The following is a 14,907-nucleotide window of genomic DNA, read 5'->3' as shown; positions in this document are numbered from 1 at the left end:
AGCCGGGCAGGCCGCGCCTTCGCCAGATGTTTCGCAGGCTTCCTTGGCGCGCCGAGCGCTCTCGCCGACAGAACGGGCCCACGAGGTCTCGCGCGCTTCACCACCGCTACACGTACGCCGTCACGGCCACGGCATTGTCGCCCGCACACAACACAACGCCGACCCGACTATGGTGCCGGCAGACACGTGGGGTCCGCGTGCAGAGCGGGCCCACGTGTCATCGGCTTCGCCCCCCGGCAGACCAGGTGCTGCTGCCTGTGCTGTTTTGTGATTGTCCTAGATTTTTCTCTCTCTACAACGGCATCAGCAACATCACACACGCCACGCGCTGCACCCCCGGCCCGGCCCCCACCACTCTCTCTCTAGAAAAGGATTCTCCTCCACGCCACTATTTAATCCCCGCACGAGGCGGACGGTGATCGGCGAGGCCAGGTGAGGCCGGGGGAGGAGAAGCCCAGCCCCCCGACCCCGATCGACCACGGAACAACAAAAACCCTAGCCCCCCTCCCGATCCATACCGCGCCTCCGCTCCCCACCATGAACTAGCTCGCCTTCTCGCCACATTTCGGCCTGATTACTTTTTAATTCGATCGATCCCACCCCGATCCCCATAACCATAAGCAGCAGCAAGGCAGCAGCAAGTAAATATCACAGGTGAGTGGCCTAATTGCGCTGGCATGCATGCGTGGGTTTTCTCCGATCTCTTTTTAACTGCGCCTGCTGGTAGCACGCAGTGTGTAGTCTCCGTGTTCATCTGGTCTCCTTCTCGTTTTGATCTGGTCCACCTTCTATTCTGGTTCGTTTCGATCTCTCGAGGCTGTTAGTTAACTTGATGCGAAAAGCGTCCTAAAACACGTTTGGCGATTTTCTGCTACTTGATCGTCTCCTTGCATTGGGTGGTCGTGGTGTACTGTACTGGTGTCTGGTGTTGGTTTTTGCTAGAGAGGCTCCGGGCACGAGGAAGCCGCGCAGCCGGACCACTTCGTACCGCGCTGCGCGATTCCGCGGCAGTGCCAAAAGGTTCGCTGGCTCTATGCTTCGATCGCAAAAGCAGCTAGTTTTTCCCTTCCGATCTCTGCTGCCTTGTCGCTGTTTTCCCAGGCCGCGCTTGCTTTTGTTTCGATCTATCCGTGCGGATGCGGCTCGCCGCTAGCAGCAGAAAGCGGTTGCAGGTTCTTCGTACAAGCGAACTTTTGCCAGTACCACATGCGGTGCTGCTAGACGAGACGAGATGATGCGGCGCTCTCTTTTCCTCTTGCAGCGTTCAACCTCAGACTCTGAGTTTGGCAACTCAGTGATTTTGCCTGCCTTTTGGTGCTTTGGGAACTAGAGTTTTTGAATGTTTTTTTCGAACTTGCTATTTCTAGATCTCATCAGTTTGGTCGGAAAAATGCCAGTGCGCAATATTGTGTGTTAGTTCATCTAATTTTTTGTACGCGGATCAATTTGGTTGGATTTTTTAATTCTAAAAAAAATGGTTGGGTTTCGAAAATTTCTTATGATCTCGATCATCGAAGGTTTCCGGCCGGCCAGAGATTTAGCTGGTTCTGGCCTTCTTCCTTAACTCTGCAGTTTTTTTTCAACTAAAGCCCCGTTTGTTTAGCCTTGTTTGGATTATAAGCCATGGCTGAAAGCATGGTTGATTGGTTTGATGGGAGAGAAAAATATTGTTCGTTGACTGATAAGTCATTCTTATAAACCACATACGAACTGTTTTGATGGATGTGTTTGTTTGCCTTTTGCAGGAGACAAAAGCTCTGAGGACCCGGATGCAGATGGACGTAGAGACGGTGCAGGCGAGTCCTGCGCTCGTGGCTCATCTGCAGACCTCGCCGGTACGTACGTGTCGGGTCAGTCCGGTCTTACTACAGGTAGACGCTGCGACTTTTGCCAGTTCGATTACCTTTTGCTTTCTGTGATCTGGGTGATGATCTGTTTGCCTTTCCACTGATCTACCTTTTGCTGCGGTCAGTTACACTGGTATATGGGATATTGTGCGCCGCTTTCTTAGTAGTTGCTTTTTGGGTGATTCGACAATTCGACTGGATGTTTAATTGGGTTGTATAGTTGATACTGAGATGTGTTGATATATGCTTTGTGATGCTGTTGCAAGATATACGCAGTAGTTTATTGTCGGTGGTAGCTAGTTATCTGGACTAAAGAGTTGCTGGGTTAATCAACTTGTTAGTACTTTGTTAGACTGGTCTTGTTCATTTACGAGCAAGTGCATGGATGCTGTAGGCAGCCAAAATGGTCTAGTCTTCTCCAACATGATCCTTGTTAAAATCTGCTGAGTTAAACCTTCTGTTTCATGTTTCTATGGTCAGCTTATCATCAACAACTCGCACGGCCACCGCGTCGCCCAGGCAGGGCGGCTCGGGCGGTCCCCTCGCTCCTCGGTCCCCAGGCCCCCGCGCCAGCGACTCCGCCCTAGCCGCCGCCGGAGCTGCTGGCCGCGTGTCCGGCGGGCAGCAAGGATGGCGGCGGCGGGGCCACCCTGCCCTCTATTGTCTGTGCTGTGCCATGGTTGCTCGCAGCGGCGTGGACGCGAGTTCGAGTTCCGTACGGTCTTGCTGCTGCGCTCCAACGGCAGCGCGTCGTCGCTGCCTGTGCGGCGGCCGGATCCGTGCGGGGCTACGAGATCCTTGTTGCCGGCGGCCGGATCTGCGGGCTCCCCCTCGTCTCGGTGGCTGCGGTGTCGGCGGTCTGCTACAGTGTCTCCGGCGAGCCTGGTGGCCGGATCTGGGCACCGGTGGCCAGATCTCCGCGCGGTGGGGCCGGATCTGGTGCGGCCGGCCTCTGGTGCGGGCGCGGTGGCCGGGCTCCGACTTGGCCTGGTCCAGGCGTGGCGCGGTAGGCTAGCTCGGGCTGCAGCGGTTGCGTTCGTGGCATGCTCCTGCGCTCCTCTGGGGGCAGTTTGGTGCGGAGGCTGTTTGGTGCGGAGGCTGCTGGAGGCCTTGTGTGGCGATGGATGCTGGGCCAGCTCGGTAGGGGTTTGGTGCGGAGGCTGCTGGAGGCCTTGTGTGGCGATGGATGCTGGGCCAGCTCGGTAGGGGTTGGGACGTTGGTGGACTGGGCTTCTTCTGATCCCAGACTTCTTCTCCCCGCCATCTGTCTTTCCCCTTTCTCGGGCTGGTTTCCGTGGCAGAGCTGGCTAGAGGTGTGTTTGGTTGAGCTGTGGCTGTGGGAAAAAGCTGTTGTGAGCTGTGAGCTGTGGAAAAGCTGCTGTGGATTGTGAGCTGTAGAAAAGCTGAAAGCTGTTTGGTTAAACAAGTATAAAATATACCTTCTATCTTTATCTCTCTTGAAACAACTATGGAAGAGCATTTTATTCCACCAATTTTAAAAAGCAGAAAGCCAAAAGCCAAAAACAGGGTCAAACCAGCTTTCAAAACTGTACTACGAAAAAGCAGCTGCTTCTGAAAAAGCCGTCTGGAAAAGCAGCCCATTTGGTTGGGCTTTTGGCTTTTAGGGCCAAAAGCCAAACCAAACGGACCCTAGATCTGCTTGTTGCTGGCCGGCTTTGACGGTTCTAGCGGGGGCGGACTCTCCGACTGGGTTCCCGGTGTTTCTCCTGGCCGGCGTCCCTACGGGCGGCGGCCGGGTGGGGCTGCTGCTGAATCATCGCCGCACCCTGCCTCCCTGGTAGGGTCGGGACTCCGGCGGCGACGGTGTGGAGGTTGCTTGAGGTCGAGGTGAAAGCTTGGACGACGACGTCTGTAGACGCCGTTATCTTAGAGGCTTCGTTTCCTACCTCTCCTCCTACCGTACTGGATGTTGAAGGTGAAAACCTTCCTTTGGCGGGCTACTTTGTTGGCGCTTTTAGCGTCGTTTCCTCCTAGGCTTTCCAGTTCCGCGGTTGCTCCTTGCCGTCTGGCCATGGTGGTGCCTCACTGTGCTGTTTGGCGTCGTCCGGCAGGACCTCGTGTTTTGCTTCAGTCCTTGTTTGTTGTTAGTTGAGTTGTTAGTTGGGTCGATTTTGACCAAGTTGGAGCAAATAGTGACATGAGTTTTTGATTGTTGTTCGGATGTTATACCAAAGTTGTGTAGGATGAGTGGAATACCCTTTCCAGTTGTTTGTTTTTGGGCCCAGTTTCTATTCAAAAATACTGGGTGAGCACTTGTCTTTTCTTCTTTCTTCGTCTAATAAAAATCGTGGCAAAACTTTTGCCGTCCTTTCTAAAAAAAACTGCTGAGTTCATTAACTGCAGCATTTTGAATTTGCTGGCGGGGGCTTGATTTGGAATGATGTACTTTACTTACAATGTGCCTTATCTGGACTCTGCAATCTGGATCTGGGTAGTTAGTTTTGTTTAGTTTGTTCACTTAATTATATAGCCGTGCATCGGTGGTGTTCCAAATGTAGCTCATGAGGAAAACATGGCCACTAAATGAATAGGAGTAATACATATATACTTGCCAAATAAACACTCTGGGCTTGTTGAGTTTTATGTGGTACTTTTTACAGGCAGTGGATAATGCACTTTTTTCCCCTTGTTTTGTTTACTTGGGTTTCTTTTGTGCAATTGAATGATTGATCACTAGACATTCTACATGTACATGTGCCACTAGCTGGATTAGTGTTATTGTTCTTTTTTTCACGAAGAGGTGTTGTTGGTTTGTTTTGAATCAACTCATGCAATTAGCATAATTATATAGCCTTTTTTCGAATAAAGTCCCAGATAGCTGTACAATTTGTCACTGTGTATACTGTAGTAGTGTAGTTCGTTGCCATTATCATTAAACATTTCGAGTTGACTTTGTCAATTGGCTATATACCTAAAGTTCTATTATGGTGCATGTGTATAGATATGTAAAGCTTTTCATATATGGAGATATACACAAACCATGTATTTGAATCAGAGAACTGGACCAGCAGTCTTGCATGTTAAAAAGTGGACTCCATTTGCCAGGTTGTCCTATAGGAGCAGAAAAAATATGTTCCCTTTGCATGTAAATGTCTCTTTTCATTTCTATTGGTGTAGCGGTACATGCTGTTGACTGCTGTCTGTCTTTCACAAGGCTAGGTTCTCCCATGCACGCGCACTGCACGCTCACTCTCCGAAAAGCTTAACCATTCCAGCGTGTAGGAGTATATTTTTCTTTTAAAAGAATCATACACGTCTCGGTCTCACCCGTTGTTTCTGACTTTCTGTGACCATTGCACATCACAAGAAGCCACAGGTGAGCAAGTACTACTTCAAGAAGAAGACCAGTAGTAGTCATAGCAGAAATGGCAAGGATGATGCCAACCACGACTCCAGGATCCAACCCAGGTCGCCCCTGAGCAGACAGAGCCTGACCTTCGACGCCACCCCCACCTACCACGCTGGTGAGCACGGCCGGGCATATACGGTGCAACACAGCAACACTACTATTCTTCATGCCACACGCCCACACCCACCTGACACTTGTGTGAATTGGTCTGATTTCCATCAGGAGCCTTCTACGAGATCTACCACCACAATTTGCCCCCCAAATCCCCAATCCATCTGAAATCCATACGGGTGGTAAAGGTGAGGTTTTTTCTTTCTGGGATTCAATTGCTGCTCTCAATTTCTTAATCTGTTTGTTTAGCATATGTTTGATCAAAGTTTTGTTTCACCTGATGCCTGTGCCTAGGTGAGCGAGTGCACGAAGCTGGACATCACCGTGAAATTCCCGTCCCTTCAGGCGCTGCGCAGTTTCTTCTCCTCCTACCCGGCACCTGGCACCGGGCCGGAGCTAGATGAGCACTTCGTCATGAGCAGCAACCACGCCGCGCGCATCTTGCGCCGCCAGGTGGCCGAGGAGGAGCTCGAGGGCGAGGTGCAGCAGGACAGCTTCTGGCTCATCAAGCCCCGGCTCTACGACTTCGCCGCATCTCAGCAGGTGCCGTCACGGACATCGCGCCTGCCGCCGCCGCCCGCTCCACCGGCGGCTATGCTGGGGCCGGCAGCCGACTCCTGCCTACTCACCACGTTGAAGTGCGATGGCGCTGGGTGGGGTATGAGGCGCCGCGTCAGGTACATTGGACGGCATCGTGATGAAGCTCCCAAGGAGGCTAGTGTTGATGGCTACGACACAGAGTCCAGCGTCAGGGAGGTGCAGCAGCCTCCAGCGACGCAGGAAGTTAAAAGGAGTGAAAGAAACTGTAAGAGGAAGCGGGAGGCAGAAGGGAGCAGCAAGGACAAGAACGGAAACGAGGGCAAGAAGAATAACAAGGTTCAGGGCGGCAGCAAGAAGAGCAAGAAGAGTTCGAAGAAGGCGAAGAAGCGGACCGTGGAATCCAAGGACGGTGACCCTCGGCACGGCAAGGACCGGTGGTCAGCCGAGCGTTACGCCGCAGCAGAGAAGAGCCTGCTCGACATCATGCGCTCCCGCGATGCCCGCTTCGGCGCACCGGTGATGCGGCAGGTGCTGCGGGAGGAAGCCCGCAAGCACATCGGCGACACCGGCCTCCTTGACCACCTGCTCAAGCACATGGCTGGCCGGGTGCCGGAAGGCAGCGTTCACCGGTTCCGTCGCCGGCACAATGCGGATGGTGCCATGGAGTACTGGCTTGAGCCGGCCGAGCTTGCTGAGGTACGGCGACAGGCCGGTGTGTCTGATCCATACTGGGTGCCACCGCCGGGATGGAAGCCAGGTGATGACGTGTCCCTCGTCGCCGGCGACCTTCTAGTCAAGAGGCAGGTTGAGGAGCTCACCGAGGAGGTCAATGGTGTAAAAAGGTATCTCTTTTTCTAGTCCTTTTGTCTGTCTGCACTCTGTAGTTTGTAGTTTTGTTGCAAATCAAGCCACCAGTGCTACAACCCTGTTAAGTTCTTACATAGAGAGGGATTTCTTCTGAGTTCTATGTTAAGTTATTCTTTGTGGTGGTGTGTGAAGGCAAATGGAGCAGTTAATGTGCAAGGACGATGGGGACTTCGATGCAGAAAGAGCCTACAATTCACTGAAGGTATGCAAAAGATCAGCTCCTTTACCCAGTTTGTTCCCTTTGGGGGCGTTTGGTTACCTGTATCTGCCTTCAGCCAGGCTCTCCACATGCGAGAACAGCGGTCTGTTTGGTTGGCGTAGCTGTTGGACTAGGCTGCCTTCATGCAAGATTCCCCTCGTAGCCAGGCTCCAGAGAAACGTGGGGAGTGAGCGTTTCTGCCGAGCCAGGCCGGCGCGAGCGCGCGAGCTGCATGAGAGCAGAGAGCAGCGGTGCAAGGCTAGCTCGTGCGCACGGGCAAACAATCAACTTCTCTGCTCGGCCATGCTGCATGCGCCCAGGCAACCAAACGGTGGGCGTTTGCATCACGGCAGTCTGGCCAGTGAGGGCTTGGCTCGGCCGGTGCGGTGCAGGCTGGCGCGTGCGGGAAACCAAACAGGCCCTTTACTTTTTAAGGCTGATGCTTCTGATTAAACTGAGCAAGATATGGCAGTGGCACTGATGTGCATATTTCTGTTTATTTGGATATTTATTTGCACCTTCTTTTTTTTTGGAAATCATAGGCATTAGAGCATTTTCCAAGTTTCTGTATGTTGGGTTGTGCAAGTAATGTACATCATTTCGTCTATTGATGGGAGGTTTCTTGAAGTGCTAGAATGCTAGTCCTGGACTCCCGGTTCAGTTTCTCTGATGTTTCATAATGCTTGCTATCTGTAAGACCATAGCTACTCCTTGTCCAGTCTCTGAAATTCTGAATCCAGGATGTGCTGATGTACATGATCTGACTAGCATTAACTACAGTTTCTCTGTTTTACTTCTCACATTGACTATACTAGCTGATAGAGACTTTTTGGCATGCCCATTTTGGATGCACTAATGGAAGCTTGTCGATTTGTTTGTCAGGAGAAGTACCAGCGTGCTGTGAGAGCTAATGAAAAGCTTGAGAAGCAGGTGATTAGTTTGAAGGTAAGCGCATGCATGCAGCAACATTGTCTATTAGGAAAAATGTGGGAGTTAGTTTCAAACAAAATGGGAACCGAGAAATCATGCTTGTTACTAATTTGTCTTCAGTAATTTCAAACAAAAAGAGAACTGAGAAACCATGCCTATTATTAATTTTTCTTCAGTTATTCAATTTACAGGGATGCTATGACTTTGATATCCTCGCAAAAGAAAAAAGCTATGTCTTTGCTAAGTTCGCTTGCTGCATTCACAGAAACGATCTTGCCTTTTATTTTCAGGACATGTGTGAGAATGTGGTTCAGATGAATGGTGAGCTGAAGAAGGAGGTGTTATCCTTCAAGGTACATTCATGCAGCTAGCTATGACATTGACAAATATCTTTTTTCATCTGTAACATCTATCCCTTTGCATATTTTGTATGCTAGCTCCGTGTAATTCCGAATACAGTTAGTGAACCACTGTCTAATTTCAGGAGCATATAGCTGACAAGAATGATAAGTTAGAGGAGCAAATTACCTATCTCTCGAACTCCTTCCTTTCTTTCAAGGTAGCTCTTTGCATGGCAATTCACTGTTTTTGTTGATTTTGCTCAGCCTATGCAAATGTACATTTGCCATCATCCATGAGTTGAAGTATACAAAATTGGGTGGTGCAGGATCAGCTGGTACTGGCTCTGAAGACGGAAACAGAACGTCAGCTAGAACTGGCTCCTACTGAAGCTGTTCCCCGCACAGAACTGTACGTTGGTTCCAGTGACCAGATGATCCCCCGGACAGACGGCACCGTCATCCAAGGCGGCCAAGACAAGCCGGTAAGAAAGAGCAGCTTCCGCGTCTGCAAGCCACAGGGCACGTTCCTGTGGCCGAGCATGGTGCCCGGCATGACCATCAGCGGGGGCGCCAGCAGCAGCTGCCCGGCCGCCGCTACGCCAGGCCCGGGGATCATTCCTCGCAGCACCAGTTGCCCGAGTAGCGCTGGGCCGGGGCTCCCGCGGTCGTCGCGAGCCCCAGTTGAGTTGGTGGCGGCGGCGTCCGGCCTGGACGAACAAGTGATGTTTGGCGCCCTCTTCTCTACTCCGCCTTCGGCGTCATCCACCAACGCCGCTGCCGCAGCTGCCAAGCTGCAGCTGTCCATGCCCAGCCCGAGGTCGCCGCTGCAGCCGCAAAAGCTGTTTGGCACTGTTACTGCTGCTGCTTCTGGGTTTAGTCCTCAAAAGCTGATGCATTTCTCCGGCCTGACTCGACGTCATGTGGTAAGTCTTTTTTATAATTTTATCCTCTGGTTCTGTAGTCTGACATGATCTGACAATTAGTTCATACCGGCCTGCTGTTCCATTGATCTCAGCAAGCATTAGTACTAGTAGTTAACCAATCAAGAAACATGCAAGCTGATCCATGTCCCAATTGATCGTGGACTGTGCAGGACACCTCGCCATCATCGTCCGGGGCCTGCGGTCCCAGCCTGTTGGAGGGGAAGAGGGTCCTGTTCGATGCAGACACCGGCGGGATCAGCGTGGTGGGCACCGAGCTGGCCCTGGCTACTCCGTCCTACTGCTGAGCTACTACTACCTCTCCACTTCAGGATCATCACCTCTTCCCCATCTGCAAGCCAAGCTTTGGATGGTTGGCCTCAGGATGCTCCAATTTTCTTTCTTTCTTAAGATAACGAAGGGGCAACACGTAGCGTAAATACAGAGACAACAAAAAAGGAATAGGAACTCACTTGTGCAGTCTTGGTGCATAATTCGTAGCCATCTCAGGTTCGTTCGTCAGTTTCTAGTTTATTTTCGTCCAAGCTTGTACTGTTGCAAGCCTGACATGAGTCGCTGGTAGAATTTAAAGTCGTTGCATTGGATTGATCTCTTCAGTAAGTCAGTTGGGTATGATCGTCTGCTCTGTCCATGGTGCATGACACATTTGGAGTTGAGATGTGTCAGTTTTGCTGGCTCCATAGGGCATAGAGTTATAGAATATATCCGGTCACTCTTGTATGCCTCGCTGCACCACATATTAAGTGTGACCAATTTTTTCGGGCAAATATATATTGGTGATATATTTAATTTCATCTTACAATCTTTGCATTCTTGATGTTGATGATAAGCACAATCATATCCACAGGTCATGCCTGCATACATCCTGCTACCTTGTGATATTATTGTTCACATATTGATGGTGATGGAATTGCAATCTTTTTTAAACAAATCAAAGTCTAGTGTTTGCCTAGAATCTGATGTTTTTTTCCTCTTAGGTCCTGTTTGGTTCCAAGGAATTGGACAATAATCTTAATAGTGAAACAAGAAACACTTTCTAGATATTAGTTTCAATTTATAAAATCCAATGAGCTAGGGTTAGTTACTAATTGGGCTAAAAATTAGCTTAAATCAGTCAAAGTCGTCGGCTAGCTAGTTGGCTAACAATTAGGTCTAAAAATTAGACCATCTATTAGCTCTCTTATTTAGATAGCGTTAAGTTGAACTAATTTTTAACTAGCTAGTGATTAGCGCTTGTATCAATCGGTCCCTTAGTTGCAAAGTGATAAAAGAGCGAGAGTGACTTTCAGAACGGGCAGTAGTTTGTGTAAGTTTTCTTTTACTCGTCGAAACCCTTGTAAAGGAGGCGCATTTTACCTCACGTAGGCATAGTACACTACGCTTACATAGTTACATGAAAAGTCAAAAGGAAACAGCAATTTGAAATGTAGTCCTACGGTACGGAAAAAACACTAGATTGCAAATTTGCAATTGTTAGCAAAAGAAATCACTACAAGCATACAATCAACTTATATAGTACAGAAAACGAACCGAAATTGGGCAGAGCAACTAGAAAGTCTTCCTTGCTGGTTAACTTACGAACAAGTTTCGTAGCTGCCAAGTTTTTTGCTTACGATTTTCCTTTTCAAGGAGGACACGTGGTGACCAAGTTTCTGCTACGGGACTTGCCAATGGAGCGCCGCTGTTTTCGTTTTGTCCGACAACCGGACGATCGGACGGCAGGAGTTGAACTCAGCCTCAGATCCAACGGTTCGAGTAGCTTTCTTGACCGGTACGTAGCAAAATCGAAATAGGAAGATAGCTAGCGTTGTCTGGTGTCCCAACCGGCCCAACAACACAATCATCCTGGAACGCTCAAAGGCCCAAGCAAAGCCTTTTCTGCCTGCTTCAGACCGCCCCGGAGTCCAGAACCTCCTCCGTCTTCCTTCCCCAATCCCCACCCAAAGCTCCCCAAGCCCAAACCCTAGCTACCACGGCAATGGCGGCGACGGAGGGGGCCGACGAGCCGGCGGCGACCGCGGCGGGTGACCCGCGCCGCGTCCGCAACACGTGCATCCTCGCGCACGTGGACCACGGCAAGACCACGCTGGCGGACCACCTGGTGGCGTCCTGCGGGGACGGGCTCCTCCACCCGAAGCTCGCCGGCCGCCTCCGCTTCATGGACTACCTCGACGAGGAGCAGCGGCGGGCTATCACCATGAAGTCCGCCGCCGTCGCGCTCCGCTCCCGGGCCGGCCACCGCGTCAGCCTCATCGACTCCCCGGGCCACATCGACTTCTGCTCCGAGGTCTCATCCGCCGCGCGCCTCTCGGACTCGGCGCTCATCCTCGTCGACGCCGTCGAGGGGGTGCATATCCAGACGCACGCCGCGCTGCGCCAGGCCTTCATCGAGCGCCTCCGGCCCTGCCTCGTGCTCAACAAGATCGACCGCCTCATCACCGAGCTCAGCCTCACCCCCGCCGAGGCCTACGTCCGCCTCCACCGCATCGTCTCCGACGTCAACTCCATCTACTCCGCGCTGCGCTCCCACTCCTACTTCTCCCTCCTCTCCGCCCTGGAGGACAGCCCCTCCACAAGCTCTTCGTCCTTAGCTGAGGACCTACCGGAGGACTTTGAAGACGACGATGACAACGAGGACGCCTTCCAGCCCCTCAAGGGCAATGTCGTCTTCGCCTGTGCACTTGACGGCTGGGGCTTTCGCCCCCAACAGTTCGCCAACCTCTACGCCAGAAAGACCAGAGTCAACCCCTCGGCCTTCCTGAAAGGATTGTGGGGCCCCAGATATCTCGATAAGAAGACGGGGAAGGTTGTGGGGAAGAAAGCTATCAAGAGCGCAGACCCACAGCCAATGTTCGTGGAGTTTGTGTTGAGTGCCCTGTGGAAGATGTACGGGCTGGTGCTGAAGGACGGTGGTGAGGGTCAGGTGGTGAAGAAATTGATTGAGAACTTCGACTTGAAAATTCCGGAACGGGAGCTGAAGAACAGAGATACAAAGGCTGTGCTGCAGTCTGTCATGAGCCGGTGGCTGCCGCTGGCAGATGCTGTGATGGATATGGTGGTGGAGTGCACACCTGATCCTGTTGCTGCTCAAGGGGTCAGGGTTGCAAGGCTTATGCCAAAGAGGGAGGTTACTCCAGAAGATGCTGCTGGTTGCTCTGAGGTTGTTGAGGAGGCAGAGAGGGTGCGGAGGTGTGTCGAGGCCTGTGATGTGAGTGCTGATGCGCCAGTGGTAGTTTATGTGTCAAAGATGTTTGCTGTGCCATCTAAGATGTTGCCATTGAAGGGAGTGGATGGTGAACTGTTGAACCACCATAGTAGTAGTGAGTCAGGGGAGTGCTTTATGGCATTTGCAAGGGTCTTCAGTGGCGTCCTTCATGCAGGGCAGAAGGTATTTGTGCTGTCACCATTGTATGATCCAGTGAAAGGGGATACAGTTCAGAAGCATGTGCAGGAGGTGGAGCTTCAATACTTGTATGAGATGCTAGGACAAGGCCTGAAGCCAGTTGCCAGTGTGGCTGCGGGGAATGTGGTTGCAATCCAGGGCCTTGGGCAGCATATATTGAAGAGTGCCACATTGTCTTCGACCAAGAATTGCTGGCCCTTCTCGAGTATGATGTTCCAGGCATCTCCGATGCTTAAAGTTGCGATTGAGCCCTCAAATCCAGCTGATCTAGGAGCTCTTGTTAAAGGGCTTAGGCTTCTTAACCGGGCAGACCCATTTGTCGAGTATACTGTTTCGCAGAGGGGTGAGCATGTCCTTGCTGCTGCTGGTGAGATACATTTGGAGCGGTGCATAAAGGATTTGGAGGAGAGATTTTCAAAGGTCAAATTGGTGGTCTCAGACCCCCTAGTTTCCTTCAAAGAGACAATCGAAGGGGAAGGTGCCAGTTTAGTGGAGAGCTTGAAGAATCCACAGGAGTTTGTTGAGAGGACTACTCCAAATGGGAGGTGTACTGTGCGAGTTCAGGTCTTGAGGCTTCCCAATGCTCTGACTAAGGTCCTTGAGGAAAGCGAACAGTTGCTTGGTCAAATAATTGACGGGAAAACAGCAAAAAGGGATGGTGTTTTGGATCCTCGCCTTTCTCAGGAAGATGGTGATTCTGCTGCAACTCTCAGACAGCGGATGATTGATGCCATAGACAGTGAATTAGACACAATCTCTAAGCAAGTTGATAAAGAAAAACTTGACAGGTATAGAAAGACATGGCTTGGACACCTTGAAAGAATCTGGTCACTAGGTCCTTGGCAGGTTGGTCCGAATGTCCTTTTGCCTGATTCAAAATTAAGTGGTGGTACAATGACTGTCCAAGATGGAAGGCAAGGTATACCTGTGAGTGGCAGAGCTCATGTCTCTGAGAAATTGGGGTTTGTGAGGGAATGTGAAGCCAAAGATAACGATCTTGACAATGGTCATGGATATGCAACAGATGCTCCTGAATCATTGCATATAGAGTCTACGGCACTAAGGAACAGCATTGTCTCAGGATTCCAGATTGCCACTAATGCTGGGCCTTTATGTGATGAACCTATGTGGGGTCTTGCGTTTATTGTTGAGCCTTACATATTTGCTGACGGCTCTGATGCTGCCAACCACTCTGATCAATACAATGTCTTCAGCGGTCAAGTAATCACTGCGGTTAAAGAAGCATGCAGAGCAGCTGTTCTTCAGAACAAGCCAAGGCTTGTTGAGGCTATGTACTTCTGTGAGTTGATCACGCCAACGGAGCAGTTAGGTGCAACTTATGCAGTTCTTGGTAAGAGGCGAGCAAGGGTTCTGAAAGAAGAGATGCAAGAAGGAACCTCATTATTTACAGTGCATGCTTACCTGCCAGTCGCTGAGAGCATTGGATTTTCGAATCAACTTAGGAGTTTAACTGCAGGTGCAGTTAGTGCTCTCCTCGTTCTTAGCCACTGGGAAGCTATTCCTGAGGACCCCTTCTTTGTCCCAAAGACTCAGGATGAGCTTGAAGAATTCGGAGATGGTTCAAGCATTGGGCCAAACTTGGCTAAAAAGCTTATGAATTCTGTTAGACGAAGGAAAGGACTGCATGTTGAAGAGAAAGTTGTGGAGCATGGCACAAAACAGCGGACTCTTGCTAAAAAAGTATAGTTGTGTCCAAAATCCAGGTGGTAGGAAAACTGTATCTTTCTCCAAGATTTTGTGCTGGCATACTGAAATGTAATCAAAACTTTTATGCAGTGAAATAGTTTTCATTCATACGGCATTGTTGTTTGAGAGTTGAGACGGGATTTGTACGGCATTGGTGTCTTGGTCTATGATATTAGAAAGATCACAGTATTTTCTGGACCTTTGTTTCTTGCAATACCAATGAAATACTATAGCACGGCCTTTTGTCCTGGCCTCCTGGGAGTAAACTGTGTAACCTTGAGCACTGGTGACAATACTATCTTTTCATTTGTCCTCGTCCTGTCTTTTTTTAGCACCATAAGAAAGTTTATGTAGAACATTTCTTTTGTTTTTTTGGTTCTGTATGCATGTAGTGAGAGTGAGAAGTTAGCTTGCTTTACACCAGAAATAAACTGATCAGATCCAAGTTATTTTCTACATCTCCAAAGGATATGCATCGCTGAACTAAATCAAGTTCAAGCTTTGCAAATCATCAAGAGACAACTATTTTGTGGCAAACACGTTCTCTGAACTTCAGTGCAGAACTGAACTATTCCCTCCGTTCTAAATTATAAGTCATTTTAACTTTTTTGGTAGACAATACATAGCAAAATTGATGACAGAGCACTACTT

The 14,907-nt window shown here is 50.3% G+C and overlaps 1 protein-coding gene across 1 annotated transcript; it reads left to right on the top strand.

Annotated features, from left to right (window-relative positions):
* The first annotated feature begins 429 nt into the window (after positions 1–429).
* On the top strand, positions 430–14,450 carry LOC136455056 (uncharacterized). The gene is made up of 12 exons (XM_066457919.1): positions 430–654; positions 1,746–1,871; positions 5,176–5,332; positions 5,440–5,521; positions 5,628–6,710; positions 6,868–6,937; positions 7,817–7,879; positions 8,155–8,217; positions 8,349–8,423; positions 8,532–9,128; positions 9,299–9,430; positions 10,948–14,450. Exons 2-12 carry the CDS (start codon positions 1,770–1,772, stop codon positions 14,254–14,256), a joined length of 5,733 nt encoding a protein of 1,910 aa, XP_066314016.1. The 5' UTR covers positions 430–654; positions 1,746–1,769; the 3' UTR covers positions 14,257–14,450.
* The last annotated feature ends 457 nt before the right edge of the window (positions 14,451–14,907 follow it).

This window comes from Miscanthus floridulus, chromosome 1, assembly GCF_019320115.1.
Source record: "Miscanthus floridulus cultivar M001 chromosome 1, ASM1932011v1, whole genome shotgun sequence".
Taxonomy (NCBI): Eukaryota; Viridiplantae; Streptophyta; class Magnoliopsida; order Poales; family Poaceae; genus Miscanthus; species Miscanthus floridulus.
Note: the sequence above shows the minus strand (reverse complement) of the source record. Positions and strands in the feature narration are given on the sequence as shown.